The sequence below is a fragment of the Alosa sapidissima genome, chromosome 22 (genome assembly GCF_018492685.1).
Source record: "Alosa sapidissima isolate fAloSap1 chromosome 22, fAloSap1.pri, whole genome shotgun sequence".
Classification (NCBI taxonomy): domain Eukaryota; kingdom Metazoa; phylum Chordata; class Actinopteri; order Clupeiformes; family Clupeidae; genus Alosa; species Alosa sapidissima.
In genome coordinates, this window is record NC_055978.1 from 7,356,366 (window position 1) to 7,375,089 (window position 18,724).

At 42.1% G+C, this 18,724-nt stretch overlaps 1 protein-coding gene across 15 annotated transcripts in view; it reads right to left on the bottom strand.

Moving 5' to 3' along the window:
- nrcama (neuronal cell adhesion molecule a) overlaps nucleotides 1–18,724 on the bottom strand; it is a 124,414-nt gene continuing 105,690 nt past the window's right edge. For 14 of the 15 annotated variants that reach the window (XM_042077982.1, XM_042077979.1, XM_042077984.1 and 11 more), the window contains 21 exons: nucleotides 18,596–18,722; nucleotides 16,100–16,281; nucleotides 14,847–14,942; nucleotides 14,312–14,521; nucleotides 13,650–13,749; nucleotides 11,462–11,643; nucleotides 9,971–10,095; nucleotides 9,256–9,373; nucleotides 8,348–8,498; nucleotides 7,715–7,842; nucleotides 7,011–7,183; nucleotides 6,274–6,397; nucleotides 5,831–5,998; nucleotides 5,115–5,264; nucleotides 4,589–4,659; nucleotides 4,185–4,419; nucleotides 3,484–3,599; nucleotides 2,578–2,767; nucleotides 1,646–1,761; nucleotides 881–1,046; nucleotides 1–353 (listed from right to left, as the gene is read on the bottom strand). In XM_042077982.1, the coding sequence (XP_041933916.1) occupies nucleotides 271–353; nucleotides 881–1,046; nucleotides 1,646–1,761; nucleotides 2,578–2,767; nucleotides 3,484–3,599; nucleotides 4,185–4,419; nucleotides 4,589–4,659; nucleotides 5,115–5,264; nucleotides 5,831–5,998; nucleotides 6,274–6,397; nucleotides 7,011–7,183; nucleotides 7,715–7,842; nucleotides 8,348–8,498; nucleotides 9,256–9,373; nucleotides 9,971–10,095; nucleotides 11,462–11,643; nucleotides 13,650–13,749; nucleotides 14,312–14,521; nucleotides 14,847–14,942; nucleotides 16,100–16,281; nucleotides 18,596–18,722 (3,011 nt within the window). In that variant the 3' untranslated portion in view covers nucleotides 1–270. The remainder of the gene's footprint in view (nucleotides 354–880; nucleotides 1,047–1,645; nucleotides 1,762–2,577; nucleotides 2,768–3,483; nucleotides 3,600–4,184; nucleotides 4,420–4,588; nucleotides 4,660–5,114; nucleotides 5,265–5,830; nucleotides 5,999–6,273; nucleotides 6,398–7,010; nucleotides 7,184–7,714; nucleotides 7,843–8,347; nucleotides 8,499–9,255; nucleotides 9,374–9,970; nucleotides 10,096–11,461; nucleotides 11,644–13,649; nucleotides 13,750–14,311; nucleotides 14,522–14,846; nucleotides 14,943–16,099; nucleotides 16,282–18,595; nucleotides 18,723–18,724) is intronic. The other variant, XM_042077975.1, reaches the window with a different exon arrangement.

Below are 18,724 nucleotides of genomic sequence, written 5' to 3' on the forward strand. Positions count from 1 at the left end.
CCAATTCATAGGGATTTTAATGATTTTGTCTCTGGGAATAAATACGTCCAGGCTAAAAAGAGGATAGACTATTGGTTGTTTAGATACTTCAGCTGTCGTCCATGTCCAGATTCTTGGCTTACAGTAATAAAGTCTGTTTAATGTAATTAAGTGTGAATGAGTTTGTTTTGTATGTTTGTCTGTCCATCTGTGTGTACGTATTACGTATTTGTGTCTGCATATCTCTGTCAGCGTGTGTGTGTGTGTGTGTGTGTGTGTGTGTAGGCAGCACTACAGGTTGATAGCCATCGTGCCCATGACAAACAGCAGAAGAGAGCCCAGACTCAAAGACTGAGTGCTGAGGATGGCACCCGCTGTAAGGAGAGAACACAACAACCAATCAGAATACTTTACCCACTTTACTATACTCAACTATACTCCAATAAAGACTCCTATTCAGAATACTTTACCCACTTTACTATACTCAACGATACTCCAATAAAAACTCCTATTCAGAACAGGCACCCACCTTACTTTACTCCACTGTACTCCAGTAAAGACTTCAAAGTATTCAGAGCAGGTACACACTTTACTATACTCAAGTATACTCCAATAAAGACTCCTATTCAGAATAGGCACCCACCTTACTTTACTCAACTATACTTCAATAATGACTTTAAAGTATTCAGAACAGGTACCCACCTTACTATACTCAACTATACTCTAATAAAGACTTAAAGGTACTCAGAGCAGGTACCCACTTAACTATACTCAAGTATAGACTAAAGTATTCAGAACAGGTGCATACTTAGCTATACTGTAGTATATGTCAACATGTACTTCAAATAATGATTTCTTAGTCAACACTAGTTCAGACATGTACAGTTCTGTGAGGACTCACCTAGCTCTCCCTGGACAGAGACACGTCCGACTGGTCCGTCTCCACCCTCGCAGTGGGCACGCACCTCGATGACCCAGTCGCCCGTCTCAGGGTAGGGGAAGTCTATGTAGTGCCTACCGGTGGTGTAGAGCTTCCCATACCGGTAGCCCACCTTCCTGTACAGAATCTATGGGAAGGAAAGGAATAATAACATTAAGGGTTGGGAGCTGGACAAATTCAGAAAAATAAATTGTTGTTTTGGTTGTTTTCTGGTCTGTGTAGTCCCAAATTCATTCTAGTTTACTGTTCATTTTAAAAAAAGCTGTCACTGATAAAAGTTATTGATAAAGAGGTAAACCTATAACAAGTTATCTTTTTACAAGTTTATCTAAGTATATTTTTGGTGTTTTTTGCCCAACAGGAAGCAAGTGGAAGAGAGATAGATGGGGTGGGATCATGAAAGAGGGTACTTGGACTCAAAACATGGTCACCATGGACACCGTAGCTGTTTGTGCAACAGCGCCCCCAACAAGCACTTATCTCAGACAAAGGTTCCGTAATAATAATAATAATAATAATAATAACAATGAACTTTATTTGTATAGCACCTTTCATACATGGAATGCAGGTCAAAGTGCTTTACATTTGGGGCACTTAACACAATATTAGAGAAAAAGATAAAGAAGAAAAAATAATAATAATAATACAGACAAACAAACAAACAAACCAATAAATAAAACACAAACCAATAAATAAAACATAAATGAACAATGACTAAAGACTGACCTTGTAGCCCTCGATGAAGGACTCGTTCCAGTAGCTGTAGATGTGGTCCCAGGACAGGTAGAGCCATTTCCCACTCCAGCTGACATACTTAAAGAGCCGCAGCCTGCGGTCCGGAGCTGGAGGACACCACAGAGCAGAGAGATTATCATCACAGAACTGACCAGCTAACCCTAACCCTAGATTACACCACAGAGCAGAGAGATTATCATCACTGACCAGCTAACCCTAACCCTACATTACACCACAGAGCAGAGAACTGACCAGCTAACCCTAACCCTAGATTACACCACAAAGCAGAGAGATTATCATCACAGAACTGACCAGCTAACCCTAACCCTAGATTACACCACAGAGCAGAGAGATTATCATTACTGACCAGCTACTAACCCTACATTACACCACAGAGCAGAGAGATTATCATTACTGACCAGCTAACCCTAACCCTAGATTACAACACAGAGCAGAGAAATCATTATCACAGGAGTAAAGCAGAGAGAGCATCACACAGAAGCGAGCAATTGTCCAGATTAATCTTGATAGTGATAGAGAATCAGAGGACTAATGGACAGCATCTTACTGTGTACTGCAGGACTATAACCCTGATGATGACAGACAATGTGTTGTGTTCCGTTCCGACACATAAAGTTCCCAGCATTTTTTATACTGCCTGTCAATTCACTAGCTGTCAACTACACTTCATTGTTTACCGTTTTTTGGGACAAACTGCATCAAGGTTACACAGTTGGCATCGATCAATTGTCTTCTTCGTATCAACAATTTTATAGATCACAGAATGGACAAGAGAAGGTGACTTTTCCTGGTGAACATAGCCTATTGCAGATCTCCCCCCAGTGGCCCAAATAGATGGTGCAACATATGGCAGAGTATGTATAGATGCATGGAAGACTTGTCTAGGAGGATAGTGGACTCACGTGGTCTTCTGGTGAACATCTCACAGTGCTCACTGGGTGGGCCAAGGCCGATTCCGTTGTAGGCGCGCACCTCAATGAGGTAGTGCGAGTCGGGGAGCATGTTCTCTAGACGCGTGTTGTTCACGCCGTTCCCCACGAGAATCCGCTGTGCCGCCGCCTCGTTGTCGTCATACTTTCTCCAGTACCGCACCTGAGGAGTGGACAGGAAGACAGGACTCACTGTTGGGCTGATGGAGGTGCTTCAACCCTCAAATTAAAAACAAAAATGGCTGTTACTGTAACACCAGGAATGATAACTAAAGATAACTATAACGACATTAGCGTCTACACTGATCAATGATAAGTAAAGTCTATTCTTGTGTTGATGATTTTGATGTCTAAAATTTGATGGATCCTGATTGGCTGTCAGCTTTTTATCGTTCTCAAAATCGCTCTGAAAGTGATCCCCAACAATACTGTTATTCGTGTCATATCATTATAGTTTACATGTGGACGTTGTCATTCATATAGCTAGAATGATACTTTTTTGCTGGTATCGTTATAGTTATCGTTCTTGGTATGAACGGGCCTCAAGCAGGTCACTGCAGACCCTCACCAACTGGTCAGCAAAGAAAGTGAAAAAAAAAAATAGTCCTGCATTCGGATCCTGATCTGGGTCGTCATGTAGGGTGACAGGAATACAGTGGTTCTGTCTGACATTTAGTAAATTAAGTCAATTGGGCACAGTATTTGATGTTATGTAGATTTTTACCTTTTTTTAAGATATTTAATTACTATTTTTATAGTGTAATAGTTTTTTTTTCTGTTTGTTGCACTCAGTTGGAGGCTAATTGATTACAATGAAAAATAAAAAAATAAAAAAATAAAAAAAATAAATGATTAAACTATGCCATTGAACCCACATACCTGGTAGCCGTCCACCCACTGCAGCGGAGGTTGCAGGAAGACAGGCAGCCACCAGACCAAGGCCTCCGTGGCACTCACAGGACGAGCGTACACATCCAGAGGCTGCTCCGTGGGCACTGTGTGTGTGTGTGTGTGTGTGTGTGTGTGTGTGTGTGTGTGTGTGTGTGTGTGTGTGTGTGTGTGTGTGTGTGTGTGTATGAGAGTGTGTGTGAGAGTGTGTGTGTGTGTGTGTGTGTTTGTGTGTGTGTGTGTGTAAACAATTGTGAGGTGCAGAAGTGCAATTAAAAAGGGAAATGCAAACACAGGACAAAACAACATCAGTGACTGGATTGACACATTATGGTTTGAACATATTCTTATGGCAGGGGTTCTCAAACATTTTGGAGCCTGGGACCCTTTACAGAAATATTCCAAGGGCCCCCTTGTAATTTGGAGACAGAATTTGTTATGATTTGTGTATTGTTGTAAGATATGCAAAAGTAAATAGGCATGTACAGTATTGCGTTATCCCACACTCATATCTACAGCTGGATGTAAACATACAGCATAAAAACCATACACAGCATTTGTTTCTGAAAAGCAGTGCCAATCAAATTGTTCGACAAAATCACAGTGTCTTAAACGCAGACTAGGGTGTATTTCATATATATAGTATTTCATATATAGGGTGAATATATAGGGTGTACGGTTTTGTGTCTTACCCCCCTCTGGTGCATAGACGACAGAGGACAGGCTGTAGGGCCCTTCTCCTTTGGTGTTGTACGCCTTGACCTTGACCTGGATCTCTGTTCCTGGGGTGATGTACAGGTCCCTGTGGACGTAGCGTCTTGTCTCGGGGTCGGTCACTGTGGCCCACCCCCAGTCGTAGTTCTCATGCGGTTTGAAGGCCACCACGTAGCCGCACTTCTTCCCATAGTAATATTGTGGTTGAATGGGCTACGGAGACAGTTACCACCGCAATGGAATTCAATTTTAGAACCACAACAGAAGGTCAGCACCAGTAAATCTTAAACCAACAAAAGTCAAACCATCAACCAACAAACATCAGTCATCAACAAGGACTTAATTTCCTTCAGGGGACAATGAACTAAGTTATTAAGCTTACCGTCCAGGTGATGGTGAGCTCGCCGTTAATCCCTACAAAGCCTCCGACGTCTGTTGGAGCCGCCGCAGGAACTGCACCAGCAAAGAGAAGCAAATGTTCCATTTTATATTCAGCAGGGTCATTATGCAAACACACTTTATTCGCATGACTGTGCTGGGCTAGTGTGCTCTGTAGGATTTTAGGATGTAATGCCAGAACAAAATAATAATGATAAACTATTAGTATTAGCAGTAGTAGTATTTGCTTTGCTTCAATGTTTTTTTGTTGTGATATTTTTCAACCTCCAATGGCTTTCTCAACCCATAATGTGAGATGAATAAGATTTTACTGCAAGAGAGTTGTGTACCTGCATCCCAGGTGTGTAATATTCCCGTGAGGGAGAGCTGTGTTCCTACATCCCAAGTTTATAAGATTTCATGGAGGGAGGGTTGTGTACCTGCATTCCAGGTGTATAATATTCCTGTGAGGGAGGGTTGTGTACCTGCATCCCAGGTGTATAATATTCCTGTGAGGGAGGGTTGTGTACCTGCATCCCAGGTCGTGATCTTCTTGGAGGGCCAGCTGGACTCGCCAGGGCCCATTTCGTTGACGGCAATCACCCGGAATTCATACTGCATGTAAGGGTAGAGGTCCACCACCTCAGCCGCCGTCGCAAAACGATCAAGAAACACAGGAGCTGAGAAAGAGAGAGAGAAAGAGAGAGAGAGAGAGAGAGAGAGAGAGATGATGCTGCACTAATAGGTGTTTTTATTGACTTCACATAACTACAGTATATATTATGTAAAATCATTTTACGTTAATACCAGTACTTGTCCGCAACATACGGGTATGAGATGCATACTGTCTCTCTGAGTGAGATGTTTCTACAACAAACTACTCTTTGCCTCTTCAAAATATGATTCAAGATTCATGTGACCTCACACCAAGAAGGTGTTATTTATAGTATTTTCTTATTTCTAATTGTATTTCATTTGACAGCAACAGAGGAAGAACAACAGATAAGAACACCACTAATTATTAGAACATTATTCCACGTCTTAACCCTTGTGCCCTCTGACTCAGCATTATTCTTTAGCCTTCTGGTTGAATTGCTCTTTTCTCATGTCACACTACGTGAGCACCTCACTGATTAAGGTCTTCTTCATTCCCAGGTCTGTCTTTGCAGAGTAACTACATCCTCACGCTAATGTATGGTTGGGCTTCCTCCACTGTAAGCTCAACATCGCCCTCTAGTGGACTCACAGGTCTTTGCGTCCTTCCAGTCGTCAGGATCGAGGGCGTAGTAGTCTCGCGTCTGGATGAGGTGGTGTTTGATGGGCAGGCCGTGCTCGCTGCCCCGGGTCCAGATGAGCTTCACTGCCGTGTCCCTCACCTCCATCACCATCACTCCACCTGGGGGGCCTGGCAGGCCTGGGGGAGGCAAGGAGAGGATGAGAGAGAAAGATGGAGAATTAGAGAGTCTGTGTGTGTGTGTGTGTGTGTGTGTGTGTGTGTGTGTGTGTGTGTGTGTGTGTACAGTAGTGTGTGTATGTGTAGTGTGTGTGTGTGTGTGTGTGTGTGTGTGTGTGTGCGTATGTGTGTGTGTGCATATGTATATGCGTGTGTGTGTGTGTGTGTGTGTGTGTGTGTGTGTGTGTGTGTGTGTGTAGTGTGTGTAGTGTGTGTGTGTGTTTCTGTGTGTGTACCTTGGACTACGACATCAGCTATAACTGTCACATTGTCCACTACAGTCTGGGCAGTGCAGGAGTATCGGCCCGAGTGTTTTGCAAGAGCGTTCTTTATCAACAGGTCACCACTGTTCTCTCGATCCTGCAAGCAAATAGCAAGATGATTTTATGGACATCTTGTTTTTTTTATGGACACGCTAACATATCAAATAGCAAATCATCTTCTGGACATGCTAACATGGTTACATAAAAACTTGATTTTTCACTAGAGGGGTGCACTTTAAGCAGTGTGTTTTCCTCCTGAAAGTATTTTGGGACAAAATATTATAGCAATCTTATTTTAGGAATATTATAGATTAAAGGAATCGTATAGTATTTTGGGACATACTATTGAAGTACTATAAGACTGCACTATAGGAACACTACACAGAACATAATAGTATTATACACTACTGGGCAAATTATGTTTTTTGTAACATCCATAACACCAATAAAATGTGATGGTATGGTATGATGTAAATGATTACATGAAATTTGAGCATTTGCTATTTTTGGCTGAAGAATGTACATGAGAGAAAATGCACAAAAAATGAATGTTATCATTCACATCATACAAATGCCAAGGCATTTCACTGGCATTATGGATGTGACAAAAAGTTCATTTTCCGTGGAATTGCCCTACTATAGAAATTGTATAGCAATGTTATAGTTCATTTGTGCAAGGGGCTGGACAACAGGCATGTTAGTGTCTGTACCAGCAGCAGCTCAAAGTGCTTCTTCATCAGGTCGAAATCGATGAGGATGGAGTCCACAGTCCAGATGAAGGTCAGGTCCAGCATGGGGTCAAAGGAGGCCGTGCAGGGAAGCACTGTGCTGTCCCCAACCATGATGTCCACATCAGAAGGGGCCACAATGATCTTAGTGGCATCTAACGTGGAGATATACATTTACATACATCTAGCATGGAGATACATCTAGCATGGAGATATACTGTACATGTACATACATCTACATGGAGATAAGGCATTAAAATCAATTTCCAAAAGATTTTATATTTCTCTTTTTAGTCAACTTTAGCAGAGGTGCCAATAATTCTGGAGGGTACTGTACATACATCCTAACCTGCAAACCAAGTCATTTCTGAGAGGTAACCACAACCTCACTCACCCCATGGACTGGGTTGTTGCACACAGAGAGGAGAAGGGTATGTATCCGCCAATCTAACTATGGGGTGGATGGCAAATAAGCTAATGTACCAAAACGTTGGCGTGTTCCTTTAAGGCCACATTGCAGGTGTTACAAATAGAATATTGCTTTATGGTACCCTGCTCACCACCAGCAACACTGTTCAATGCCCCCTGACTGAACACCCCCTAGCATCAATTACTCATACTATTAATGGATGTAAAGCATACCAGATAAAGAGCTCAAACGAAGAATGAAGAAGTCGTGTGATTACCAGTGATGGTGAGAGTCCCCGTGCTGTTGGCTTTGCCCCGGTCATTCTCAGCAAAGCAGGTGTACACCCCCTCATCCTCGTTTGTGGCATTGAAGATCTCCAGACTACCATCTAGCCACACTGAATACCTGATGTGGGAGATTATTACCTCATTTCAACTTTCCATTCGGCTCTTTGACCTCCATTTGATCTGGTACTTAAACATGATAAGGAGAAATAGCCATACTATAGCAGTTCTGGTGTTGAGGGATGACAACATATCTTTCTTTGTTTTATATATATAAATATATATAAAATGTGTAAGAACTTCTTGAGCAATGCAAGCCATTGAAAATAATATGTTTCAGAGTGCAGCAGTGCCGTTGTCGTATCTTAAATTTAAAGTTTTTCACTAAACCACATACTTGAAATACACCCCTGACCTGACTAATGTATGGTTAACGGTTGACTAACGGATGACAAACAGTTGACTAACGGATGACTAACAGTCGGCTAACGTATGACAAGGCGTATGCCTAACAGATGACTAGTAACGGATGACTAACGGATGACAGTTGAGGAATGGATGACTAACAGATGATAAACGGATGACTAATAGATGATTAACAGATGGCTAACGGATGACTAACGAACCTGGTGGAGTTGCCGAGCTTCTCCTTCCCCTTCAACCAGGTGAATGTGGGCCGTGGTGCCGCTCGGGGTTTGCATTCGATGACCACGCGGCCATCCCTGGCCCCCAGCAGCTGTTTCCGCACAGGGTTGTACTCAAACGTCGGAGCGCAGGCTGGAAACATCACAGAGAACAACACATCTCATTACCAATCGCGTTTTTTGTGAAGCTTCTCCAAGTATCTCCTGAAACTTGTATATTAATGATTTCTAAAAAATTCCTACACAGCCCTGAATCCATAAACAGGAAACAAACACAGTTTGGACCCCTTAACAGACAGCACTATTGCAACCAGTAAGCACCAGGTGGTGTAAGTGAGTACACACACATACACTCATAGAGCACTCAAGTGAGGGGTTTATTTGTTTGGTTGTGGAGTTCTGTGACGCCCACCTGGGTGAAAACCACGACCCCTATGAGTCTAGTACATTCAGTGCACGAACAGTGCTAGGCCTAGGCATCCTGGGCAGCTGAAGTGCCTTATTGGTTTCACCTGCACTTAGGGGTTGGGCTATTAAGGGGCCTCTCTCTCTCTTACAGGTGGGCACTCTTTCCTTTCCTATAGGCACTATTTGACTTTCCTTCCTTCACGGACATGCTCTCTATCATTCTTCATCTCACTCTTCTTATCTTAATGATAATTTTCTTCCTTTGCAGCTAACATCCTAATACTAATCTACTAGACGCTCACTACATCCATACACGCATGACATTGAACCAACATTGCATCAACAATCTTTCACATGTATCGCTAACCCTGTCCTTCCTATAACAATAAGCATAATTAATGGACACATGACCAAATGATATGACATTTGTATGATTAATATGCCTATTGATGTCTGATTAGAGGCAAATATTTGTATCTTACCGGTCACTCTGAGTTCAGCGTTGGCATAGATGGTTCCCCACGGGTTCTCCGCCACGCACTGGTACATGCCAGAGTGAGTGAACGTGAGACTGTCGAACTGCAGCTCTCCTTTACCATACTGAGGAAGGAATCAGCTTTGAATCAGCTTTGATTCAAACGACAGGTATTACCATATACACAGAGAGGCATGCATACAGAAAACCCACCTACACCTACACACACACACTTGCCCAACTTGACCACACCTTCCTCAGACAATGACCTAATCGCAACAATATATGTGATATGATAGTTTGATATAATTGTTTACATCTAGTTAAACCTTGACATATAAAGACATGTACATTCGGAGTGAGAAGATCCTTGAGCCAGCACTTACACACACACACACACACACACACAAACACACACACACACACACACACACAAATACACACACACACATACTCATAAACACACACATACACAGTACACAATACACATACACATACACATACACATACACATACACATACACATACACACACACACACACACACACACACACACACACACACACACACACACACAAAAACACACACACACACAAATACACACACACACATACTCATAAACACACACATACACAGTACACAATACACATACACATACACATACACACACACACACACACACACACACACACACACACACACACAGAGGAGAGTGAGCGTACCGAGTAGCCGTCCTTCAGCCAGCGTATCCAGGGCCAGGGCTTCCCCATGGCGGCACATCGCATGGTGTGCTTACTGCCCACGTCCATCTCCGTGTTGTTGATGTGCGAGGCCCACTCTGGGGGTCCTGGAGGCAAGACATGACATCATCAGAGAGGGACGTGACATCATCAGAGAGGGACATGACATCATCAGAGATGGACATGACATCATCAGAAGGGACGTGACATCATCAGAGAGGGATGTGACATCATCAGAGAGCGACAACGACGTGCAGTGAAATGTCCACTGAAAGCACAACTGAAAGCAGAGTGTAAGTATCACACGAAAATAGAAATAGAAGCCTGTAGCGGAGGCTACTTGAAGCGTACGCTCAAAAAACACTTCAGTATGACACACCATAGTAGGTGTATAGGTGCTCTAAGTGATGCCGTTTCTAAGACAAAAAATTGTCACGTACAGCAAACATCACCTCACCATCCGCTAGCTGCCTCTGCCCTGAATACACTATAAAGAAATGTGGTCTCTGTGGACAGGCCAGGCTTCAAAAATGGCAACAAAAACAACCTGGTCCGTCCTGGACCATAAAAACATAACAAACTGTTCCAGCCTATCACCGTTGAGATGTGTGTTTAGGAGGGTTTCAATTGAATGGGAGGGAGTAGCGAGCTAGCTCTCTGTTTTGTTTGAATGACAACAGAAGTGACATTACCCAACATCGCTTAGAGCACTTTTAAAAAAGGCCGATAAGGGGTGAATATATAGGACAAATCAAAATTATAAAGTGTAGGATAAAAGACAGTCATGTTTTACTTGGATAGTCTGCCTACAGACTTTGTACAGATGCTCATACAGTTGTGCTCTGACTAAACAAGTGCAGGCACCCATAACAGGAACAGTTTCAGGACCATGGACAGCTGCATGTCATTCTGACCAGCATGCTATGCAGCAGAGACATAGCCACTGTAAACTACTCTGAAACCACTAAATACAGTAGAATCTTTTCAACAGAACTAAACTAAATGTTTCTATAGCCCAATCTACAATTTCAGTGATTTTATCAAAATTCTAAGGATATTTTGTGCAGTACATTTATACCTGTATTTTATAAGGTGATGCAATTCCTTTGCATCTCTGGTTAAGTTACCACTTCATTTCATTGTCTTCATTGCACCTCTGGTTAAATTATAACAATGCGACCAAATAAATAAATAAATAAACAAGGCCAGACCAGGCCCAAGGCTACGTTTAGTTTCCCTTACCTTCCACAATTTAATCCAAATTCTAAAGATATTTAGTGCAGTACATTTATACCTATATTTTATATGTAAATGATGCAATTTCTTTGCATCTATGGTTATTACTAAGTTAACCTAAGATAACCTATCACTTCATTTCATTGTCTTCATTCACTACATGTCATCGCTTTCATACTTAATCAAAAATGAATCCAAGCCCAGACCAGGCCCAAGGCTATGTTTGGTTCCCCTTACCTTCCACGTAGACCCACTGCCTGTGCCAGTCTTTGCCTTTGACGTTGAGGGCCTCGCACTCGTAACTGCCCTCATCCTCGTACTGCACGTTGGTCAGGTGCAGCAGAGCTCCGTTCATCGTCACCTCGTAGTTGGGCGGTAGGTCCGCGTCCAGTTTCCTCCAGCGGATGTGCGGAATAGGACTTAAACGAGGAACAGGACATTGTCAGATAGACACACAGACTTACAGTACAGTGGACATGGACATATTTGGCCAGTTTCCTTTTATTATTATTATTATTATTATTATTATTATTATTATTATTATTATTATCATCTTTACCTTTTAAACTATTCTTTCACTATTGCCCTTTTATGCTTTTGTTTATGTAAAGCTCATTGAATGACCTCTGTGTATGAAATACGCTATATAAATAAACTTGACTTGACTTGACTTCCTGTGCATCCTGTAACTCCTCTGTTAGCATAGCAATCAACTCTGATCAAAACGTTTAGTGTAAATTACTGTGTTGTATGTGACCAAAACAAATAAAGCGCACAGTGTTTGCCCTGCTTACATGTCATCTATTTCTATCACCTGTATGACTTATAGTAAGTATAGTATACTTAATACTTAATACTTATACTATACTATATTTCTATCATCTGTATGACTTATAACGAAGCTGGTTTCAACATTCTGCTCAGGAGATAATAGTGGCTGTTTTAAACACTCGATGGTGTTTTATGCCAAAAACATCATCTTCCAGGCAGCGCTGCCACCGCTGACTTAAAGGAGAATTCCGGTGTGATATTGACCTAAAGTGTATTGAAACATGATACCGAGTGTGAACGTATGTCTCATAGCCCATCTCGACTTGTCCCCTGCACTCCAAAATCTGGCGCTAGTTAGCCGATGCTACCAACAACTTTTTCAGTAGTGGTGCTTCGGCATCGGGCTAGCCATGCAAATAAATCACTGTTTTACACCCATTTACGAGGCTCAATGTATCTCCACACTTCATTGGTAGACTTCCTAGGGCCCTGACATTTAAAACGAGACATTGAGAACTTTGAAAAAGCACTGGTAGTTTACTTACAAGACGATTTATACAGACAGTATCTTCACGAAGTTTAACGTTTGCAGCCATCTTGAATTTAGTCACGATAAGTCGAGCAACGAGTAAGAATGAACAGGTATGATAAGGGATCAGATTCCAAAAATAATTCAGTGGAAATGCATGGATTCCAGTTTCTTCCAGTAGCAGCAACTGGAATCCATGCATTTCCACTGAATTATTTTTGGAATCTGATCCCTTATCATACCTGTTCATTCTTACTCGTTGCTCGACTTATCGTGACTAAATTCAAGATGGCTGCAAACGCTAAACTTCATGAAGATACTGTCTGTATAAATCGTCTTGTAAGTAAACTACCAGTGCTTTTTCAAAGTTCTCAATGTCTCGTTTTAAATGTCAGGGCCCTCGGAAGTCTACCAATGAAGTGTGGAGATACATTGAGCCTCGTAAATGGGTGTAAAACAGTGATTTATTTGCATGGCTAGCCCGATGCCGAAGCACCACTATTGAAAAAGATGTTGGTAGCATCGGCTAACTAGCGCCAGATTTTGGAGTGCAGGGGACAAGCCGAGATGGGCTATGAGACATACGTTCACACTCGGTATCATGTTTCGATACACTTTAGGTCAATATCACACCGGAATTCTCCTTTAAAGCCACCTAATCCTAAACCTAACCCCAACCCTAACCTTAACCCATGCCTAACCCTAGTGCCTTCCAGGCAGTGCTGCCTTGAAGACAACGTTGGGGGCATAAAATACCAAGAAACGTTTTAAACTTTGCTCACAGACCTTTGTGAGCTCTATTCTGTGAAACTAGTTTCGGGGTGAGATGCTGTATGACACTCAAAATTGTACAGCACCCAAAACATGCATATTTAAACAGATTATCACCAGGTCACTGGTCCAATGTTTGGTTTGGTTTCTGGTTTTAGGTATTACACTACTATTGGGGGTGAATAGATTTTTTGCCACTATTCTCTAATTTTCTTGGATTTGTTTTTTTTGTTCTGATTAGACTCTTTTAGCACTGATCAAAGAGGAAATCTGCCCTCTTTTTTTCATAGAAAGTGTGCGACCAAGATGCAACCTCCGTTTTGTCTAGCTATTGTCCTGCAATTACAGACTCACTTTCCAAGAGCGAAGCACTCCAGGGTGATGTTTTTGGCAAGCAGGGCATAGGTTTTAGGGAACTTCACTTTGATGTCAGCGGCATACTTCGTAGCAGGGTCTGGGTGAGAGAGATGGAGCAAGCATTAGCACGATGATTCAGTGCAACAAATACAATGAACATAATCACCCTCTTAGCAGCCATCTGCCTAAGAGATAGATCTTTATTGCCATACACTAGCAAGTGAAATAACAGCAGTTGATGAAGTAACACTAGAAATTACAACTAGAAATACAGAATTAATAAAAGTGGTATCAACACAACCTCACAACCACAACATTGACGATTTCAGTATATCTCAATGCATTTCCCTTCTCTAATTAGCAACAGAATGCTACAGTACATAGAGAACTATAATTTATACATACTTAGGAGTGTCTTATTATAAAACAAAAACAATTTGAACTAAGTATTCTTGTTGTGTAATTAGAAACAGCACCGTAGGCATAAGTAGTATAGTACATACTCTCCTGTGTAATTAGAAACAGCACCGTAGGCATAAGTAGTACAGTACATACTCTCCTGTGTAATTAGAAACAGCACCGTAGGCATAAGTAGTACAGTACATACTCTCCTGTGTAATTAGAAACAGAACCGTAGGCATAAGTAGTACAGTACATACTCTCCTGTGGTTGGGGAATAAGGGGGATGGGCTTGCTGAAGACGCTCTTGCCGATCTTGGGGCTGGAGATGAAGCAGGAGTAGTTGCCCACGTCGGACGCCTCCACCATGGCGATGTACAGGTTGCCCGTGGTCTGGGAGATGAAGCGACGCCGGTCCATCTCAATGAAGTTGGGGTAGTCATTGAACAACCAGTGAAATTTTACATCATCTGGAAGGGTGGGATAAGCCAATTAAAATCACTAATATGCCCCCAACAACTGCTGTGTACTTAATCCAGTGACAGTAGCCCTTTATTAATGAAACATGATTGTTTTTTTTTATTTATTTCTTTTCAATAAAATAGATTAGCAAAAATAAATGAATGAATAAATAAATTCGCAAAATAAATGATCAACATGGGCCACTCAGTACAGATGAAAAACATGAGTCATTTATATAATGTTTAATTATAACTGTGGGAGACTGCTAAATGATAATGTTGTAATGACATACACTACTGTTATACGTGATGAGTGATGAGTACTGTAACTTACAGGGGTCCCGGTTGGGTGGGTCACAGAGCAGCACCACACCCTGCCCCTCCTTCACAAGCACCGGCTCCCGCTCCTCTGTAGGGAAATTATCCAGATCTACACACCAGGGGGGAGAGGAGGGGAGAGGAGAGGAGAGGAGGGGAGAGGAGAGGAGAGGAGAGGAGAGAAGAGAGGAGGGGAGGCGGGAGGAGAGGAAAGGAGAGGAGAGGAGAGGACAGGATAGATCAAACCAGGGAGAGAGGAGAGGAGAAGAGGAGAAGAGAAGAAAAGAGAAGAGAGGAGGGGAGGCGGGAGGAGAGGAAAGGAGAGGAGAGGAGAGGACAGGATAGATCAAACCAGGGAGAGAGGAGAGGAGAAGAGGAGAAGAGAAGAAAAGAGAAGAGAAGAGAGGAGGGGAGGCGGGAGGAGAGGAAAGGAGAGGAGAGGAGAGGACAGGATAGATCAAACCAGGGAGAGAGGAGAGGAGAGGAGAAGAGAGGAGAGGAGAAGAGGGGAGAGAAGAGGAAAGGAGAGGAGAGGAGAAGAAAGGAGAGGAGAGGACAGAAGAGACCAAACCAGGGAGAGAGCAGAGAGGAGAGGAGAGGAAAGGAGAGGAGAGGAGAGGAGATGATACACACCATGGGGAGAGGAGAGGACACAAACCAAAAGGAAAAAAATGAAAAAGGGACACAGAAGAGGTCAAGGGAGGGGAAGACAGGACACGAGTAGTACAGGTCAAGGGCAAAAAAGAAAATGACACAGAAGCAAAGAAAAACAACATAGAAGGAGGGGAAAAGTAGGAGCTGAGAATATAAAATACACACGGAAATCTCTGTGTCCAGATAGGGCCAACACGGTTTGTGTTGTTTCCTTTTTCATTTGTTACACAATATGTGTTGAAAATAACACAACTTGCGTTGTTTTTTTAACACATCTCTGTGTCCAGATAGGGCCAACACAGTTTGTGTTGTTTCCTTTTTCATTTGTTACACAATATGTGTTGAAAATAACACAACTTGCGTTGAAACAACACAACTTGCATTGTTTTTTAACACATCTCTGTGTCCAGATAGGGACAACACAGTTTGTGATGTTTCCTTTTTGATTTGTTACACACTATGTGTTGAAAATAACACAACGTGCATTGAAACAACACAACTTGCATTGTTTTTTAACACATCTCTGTGTCCAGATAGGGACAACACATTCATTTTAAGAGTGTAGGGAAGCAAGTACATAAAACCATAAAGGAACACACATAAAGCCTGACTCACATCCAAACTTGACAGTGGCCTCTTTGCTGATGATGGTGCCGTAGAGGTTGTTGGCCACGCACGCATACTTGCCGGCGTGCTTGTTCTTGTTGGGGTTGGTGATCACCAGGTTGCCTCCCACAAGGCTGTAGTGCTCGTCCGGCTGCTCCAGCAGCTTGATCTCCCAGTTATTCAACCACCACCTGCAGGAGGAGACATCGCAGCTGGTTATGCTGTAACTATCACATGTACATTACATTCACATGTATTCCTTTAGCTAAAATTATCACATCTACATTACATTCATATATATTCCTTTAGCTATAACTATCACATTACATTCATATATATTCCTTTAGCTATAACTATCACATTACATTCATATATATTCCTTTAGCTATAACTATCACATTACATTCATATATATTCCTTTAGCTATAACTATCACATTACATTCATATATATTCCTTTAAAGCTGCAGTTGGCAAGATTTTTTTGATCATATTCACTGAAACCAACACAAAGCTCCGACAGAACAACAAAAATCAGCCGGTTTTAGAAAAAACCCTGCACTTCTACCTCCACCTAGAGCCTGTTATTTGTTTTGCAAAAATCCACAGCACCCGGTTCTTCTGGTCCAATCAGAGCAGAGCTGTGTGAGATCTGACTGTCAATCACAGTCTGGTGCAGTCTGGTGCGCATTAAGGAGCACAAACTCGATGAGAGGGTGCTCGGTGGTAGTGGGGGAGGGACATGACAGTTCTAAACATTCAACATTTTGGCTAAGTCCCCTCAATCTGTCAGACTTGCCAACTGCAGCTTTAACTAACTATCACATGTACATTACATTCACACGTATCCCTTTAACTATAACTGTATCACATGTACATTACATTCACATGTACCCCTTTAACTAACTATCACATGTACATTACATTCACATGTATCCCTTTAACTATCACATTACACATTCACACGTATCCCTTTAACTAACTATCACATGTACATTACATTCACATATATTCCTTTAGCTATAACTATCACATGTCCATTACATACACATGTGTTCCTTTTACTATAACTATCACATTACATTCAAATGTATTCCTTTAGCTATAATTATCACATGTACATTGCATTCACATTATAGACTTCAACCATATTTATTCCTTCTGCAGTTAACAATGAACTTAGATTAATGTAGGAATTTAATAGTGATTGTGTGGCCTATGAGAGAACACCCAGTGATACCCTTGGTACCATCAAATGGATACCGTGGTCCGCCTGATCACAAACACACCTCTTTTTTACCGCTACACCCCTGCATGGATTCGTTTAGCTGCAGGAGGAGGCACTGCAACTGGTTGTGCTGTAACTATCACATGTACATTACATTCACATGTATTCCTTTCCTTCGTTAAAAAGGCCCCAACTCTAGCCAGTTTTAAATCTAGACTTAAGACCAAACTGTTCTCAGATGCTTTCTGCTTACTGCACTTACAAATTCTGAATCTGCCTTGAAAATTATTCTACCTTGTCTTTTATTTTGTCTGTTTAATTATTCTTTATTTTAAAATGATTTTACCTTGTGCGTTTTATGTTTTTTTTTTATTCATTTATTTTTATTTTCTATTATTATGATCTTTACCAACTTTCACTATTGCCCTTTTATGCTTTTATTTGTTATTACTGCTTTCTTTTGTTTATGTAAAGCACATTGAATGAATGTGTATAAAATGCGCTATATAAATAAACTTTACTTGACTTGACTTAGCTGACGTTGTTATCCAAAGCGACTTATATGAGGACACTGAAGCTACTGTACATGGCAAAACGAGACCTTAGGGGACCAATAAATGCTACTTTTGCAACCACCACAAGAGCACTAAGAGGATGAGAGGGCAGAAGTTGAAGTACCAGTTAGAGTGTTCTAGTATTCAGCTGAGGATAAATATGGACATCCTGAGACAATACTTTGATGAGATTCTTCTTCATCTTTATCTATTTGGCTGAAGCGATTGTCCAAAGCGACTTACAGATGCCAGTTAATTGCAGGGCCAGACTCCCTGGAGCAACTTGGGGTTAAGTGCCTTGCTCAAGGGCAGCAACAGTGTTAGCTGGGAATCAACCTCACAACTTCTCAAGCTACTATATTGAATCAATCTCATGACTTTTCAGGCGTCATCATTCAAACCTGGGTCCTCATCCACTACACTACCATTGCACCCCTACCTCGTGGGGCGCGTTTCCCAAAACCACAGTTGATAACTTTGTTGGTTGCAATGCAATTTCCCATTGCCAACCAACTTAGTTGCTAACACGCTAACAACTATAGTTTTGGGGAACGCACCCCAGAGTAGTACATGGATTGTCCTTGTTAACTACACTACCATCGCCCCTTACTATGATCACGAGAGCAGCGCTCTGTTGTCCACCTGCAGCAGTGGCAGCTGGGAATCGAACTCACAACATCTCAAGGTACTCGCAGTGCTCTGTCGTCCTTCACCTGCAGCCTACCTGATGGTGGCTGGGGGGTTGGCGCGCACCCTGCAGTTCATGGAGATCCGGTTGTCGGGGTTGTCCTCCGCGTAGACCAGGTCCTGGGGCTCCTCCTCAAAGATGGGGCCATAACCTGTGGCCTCGTCT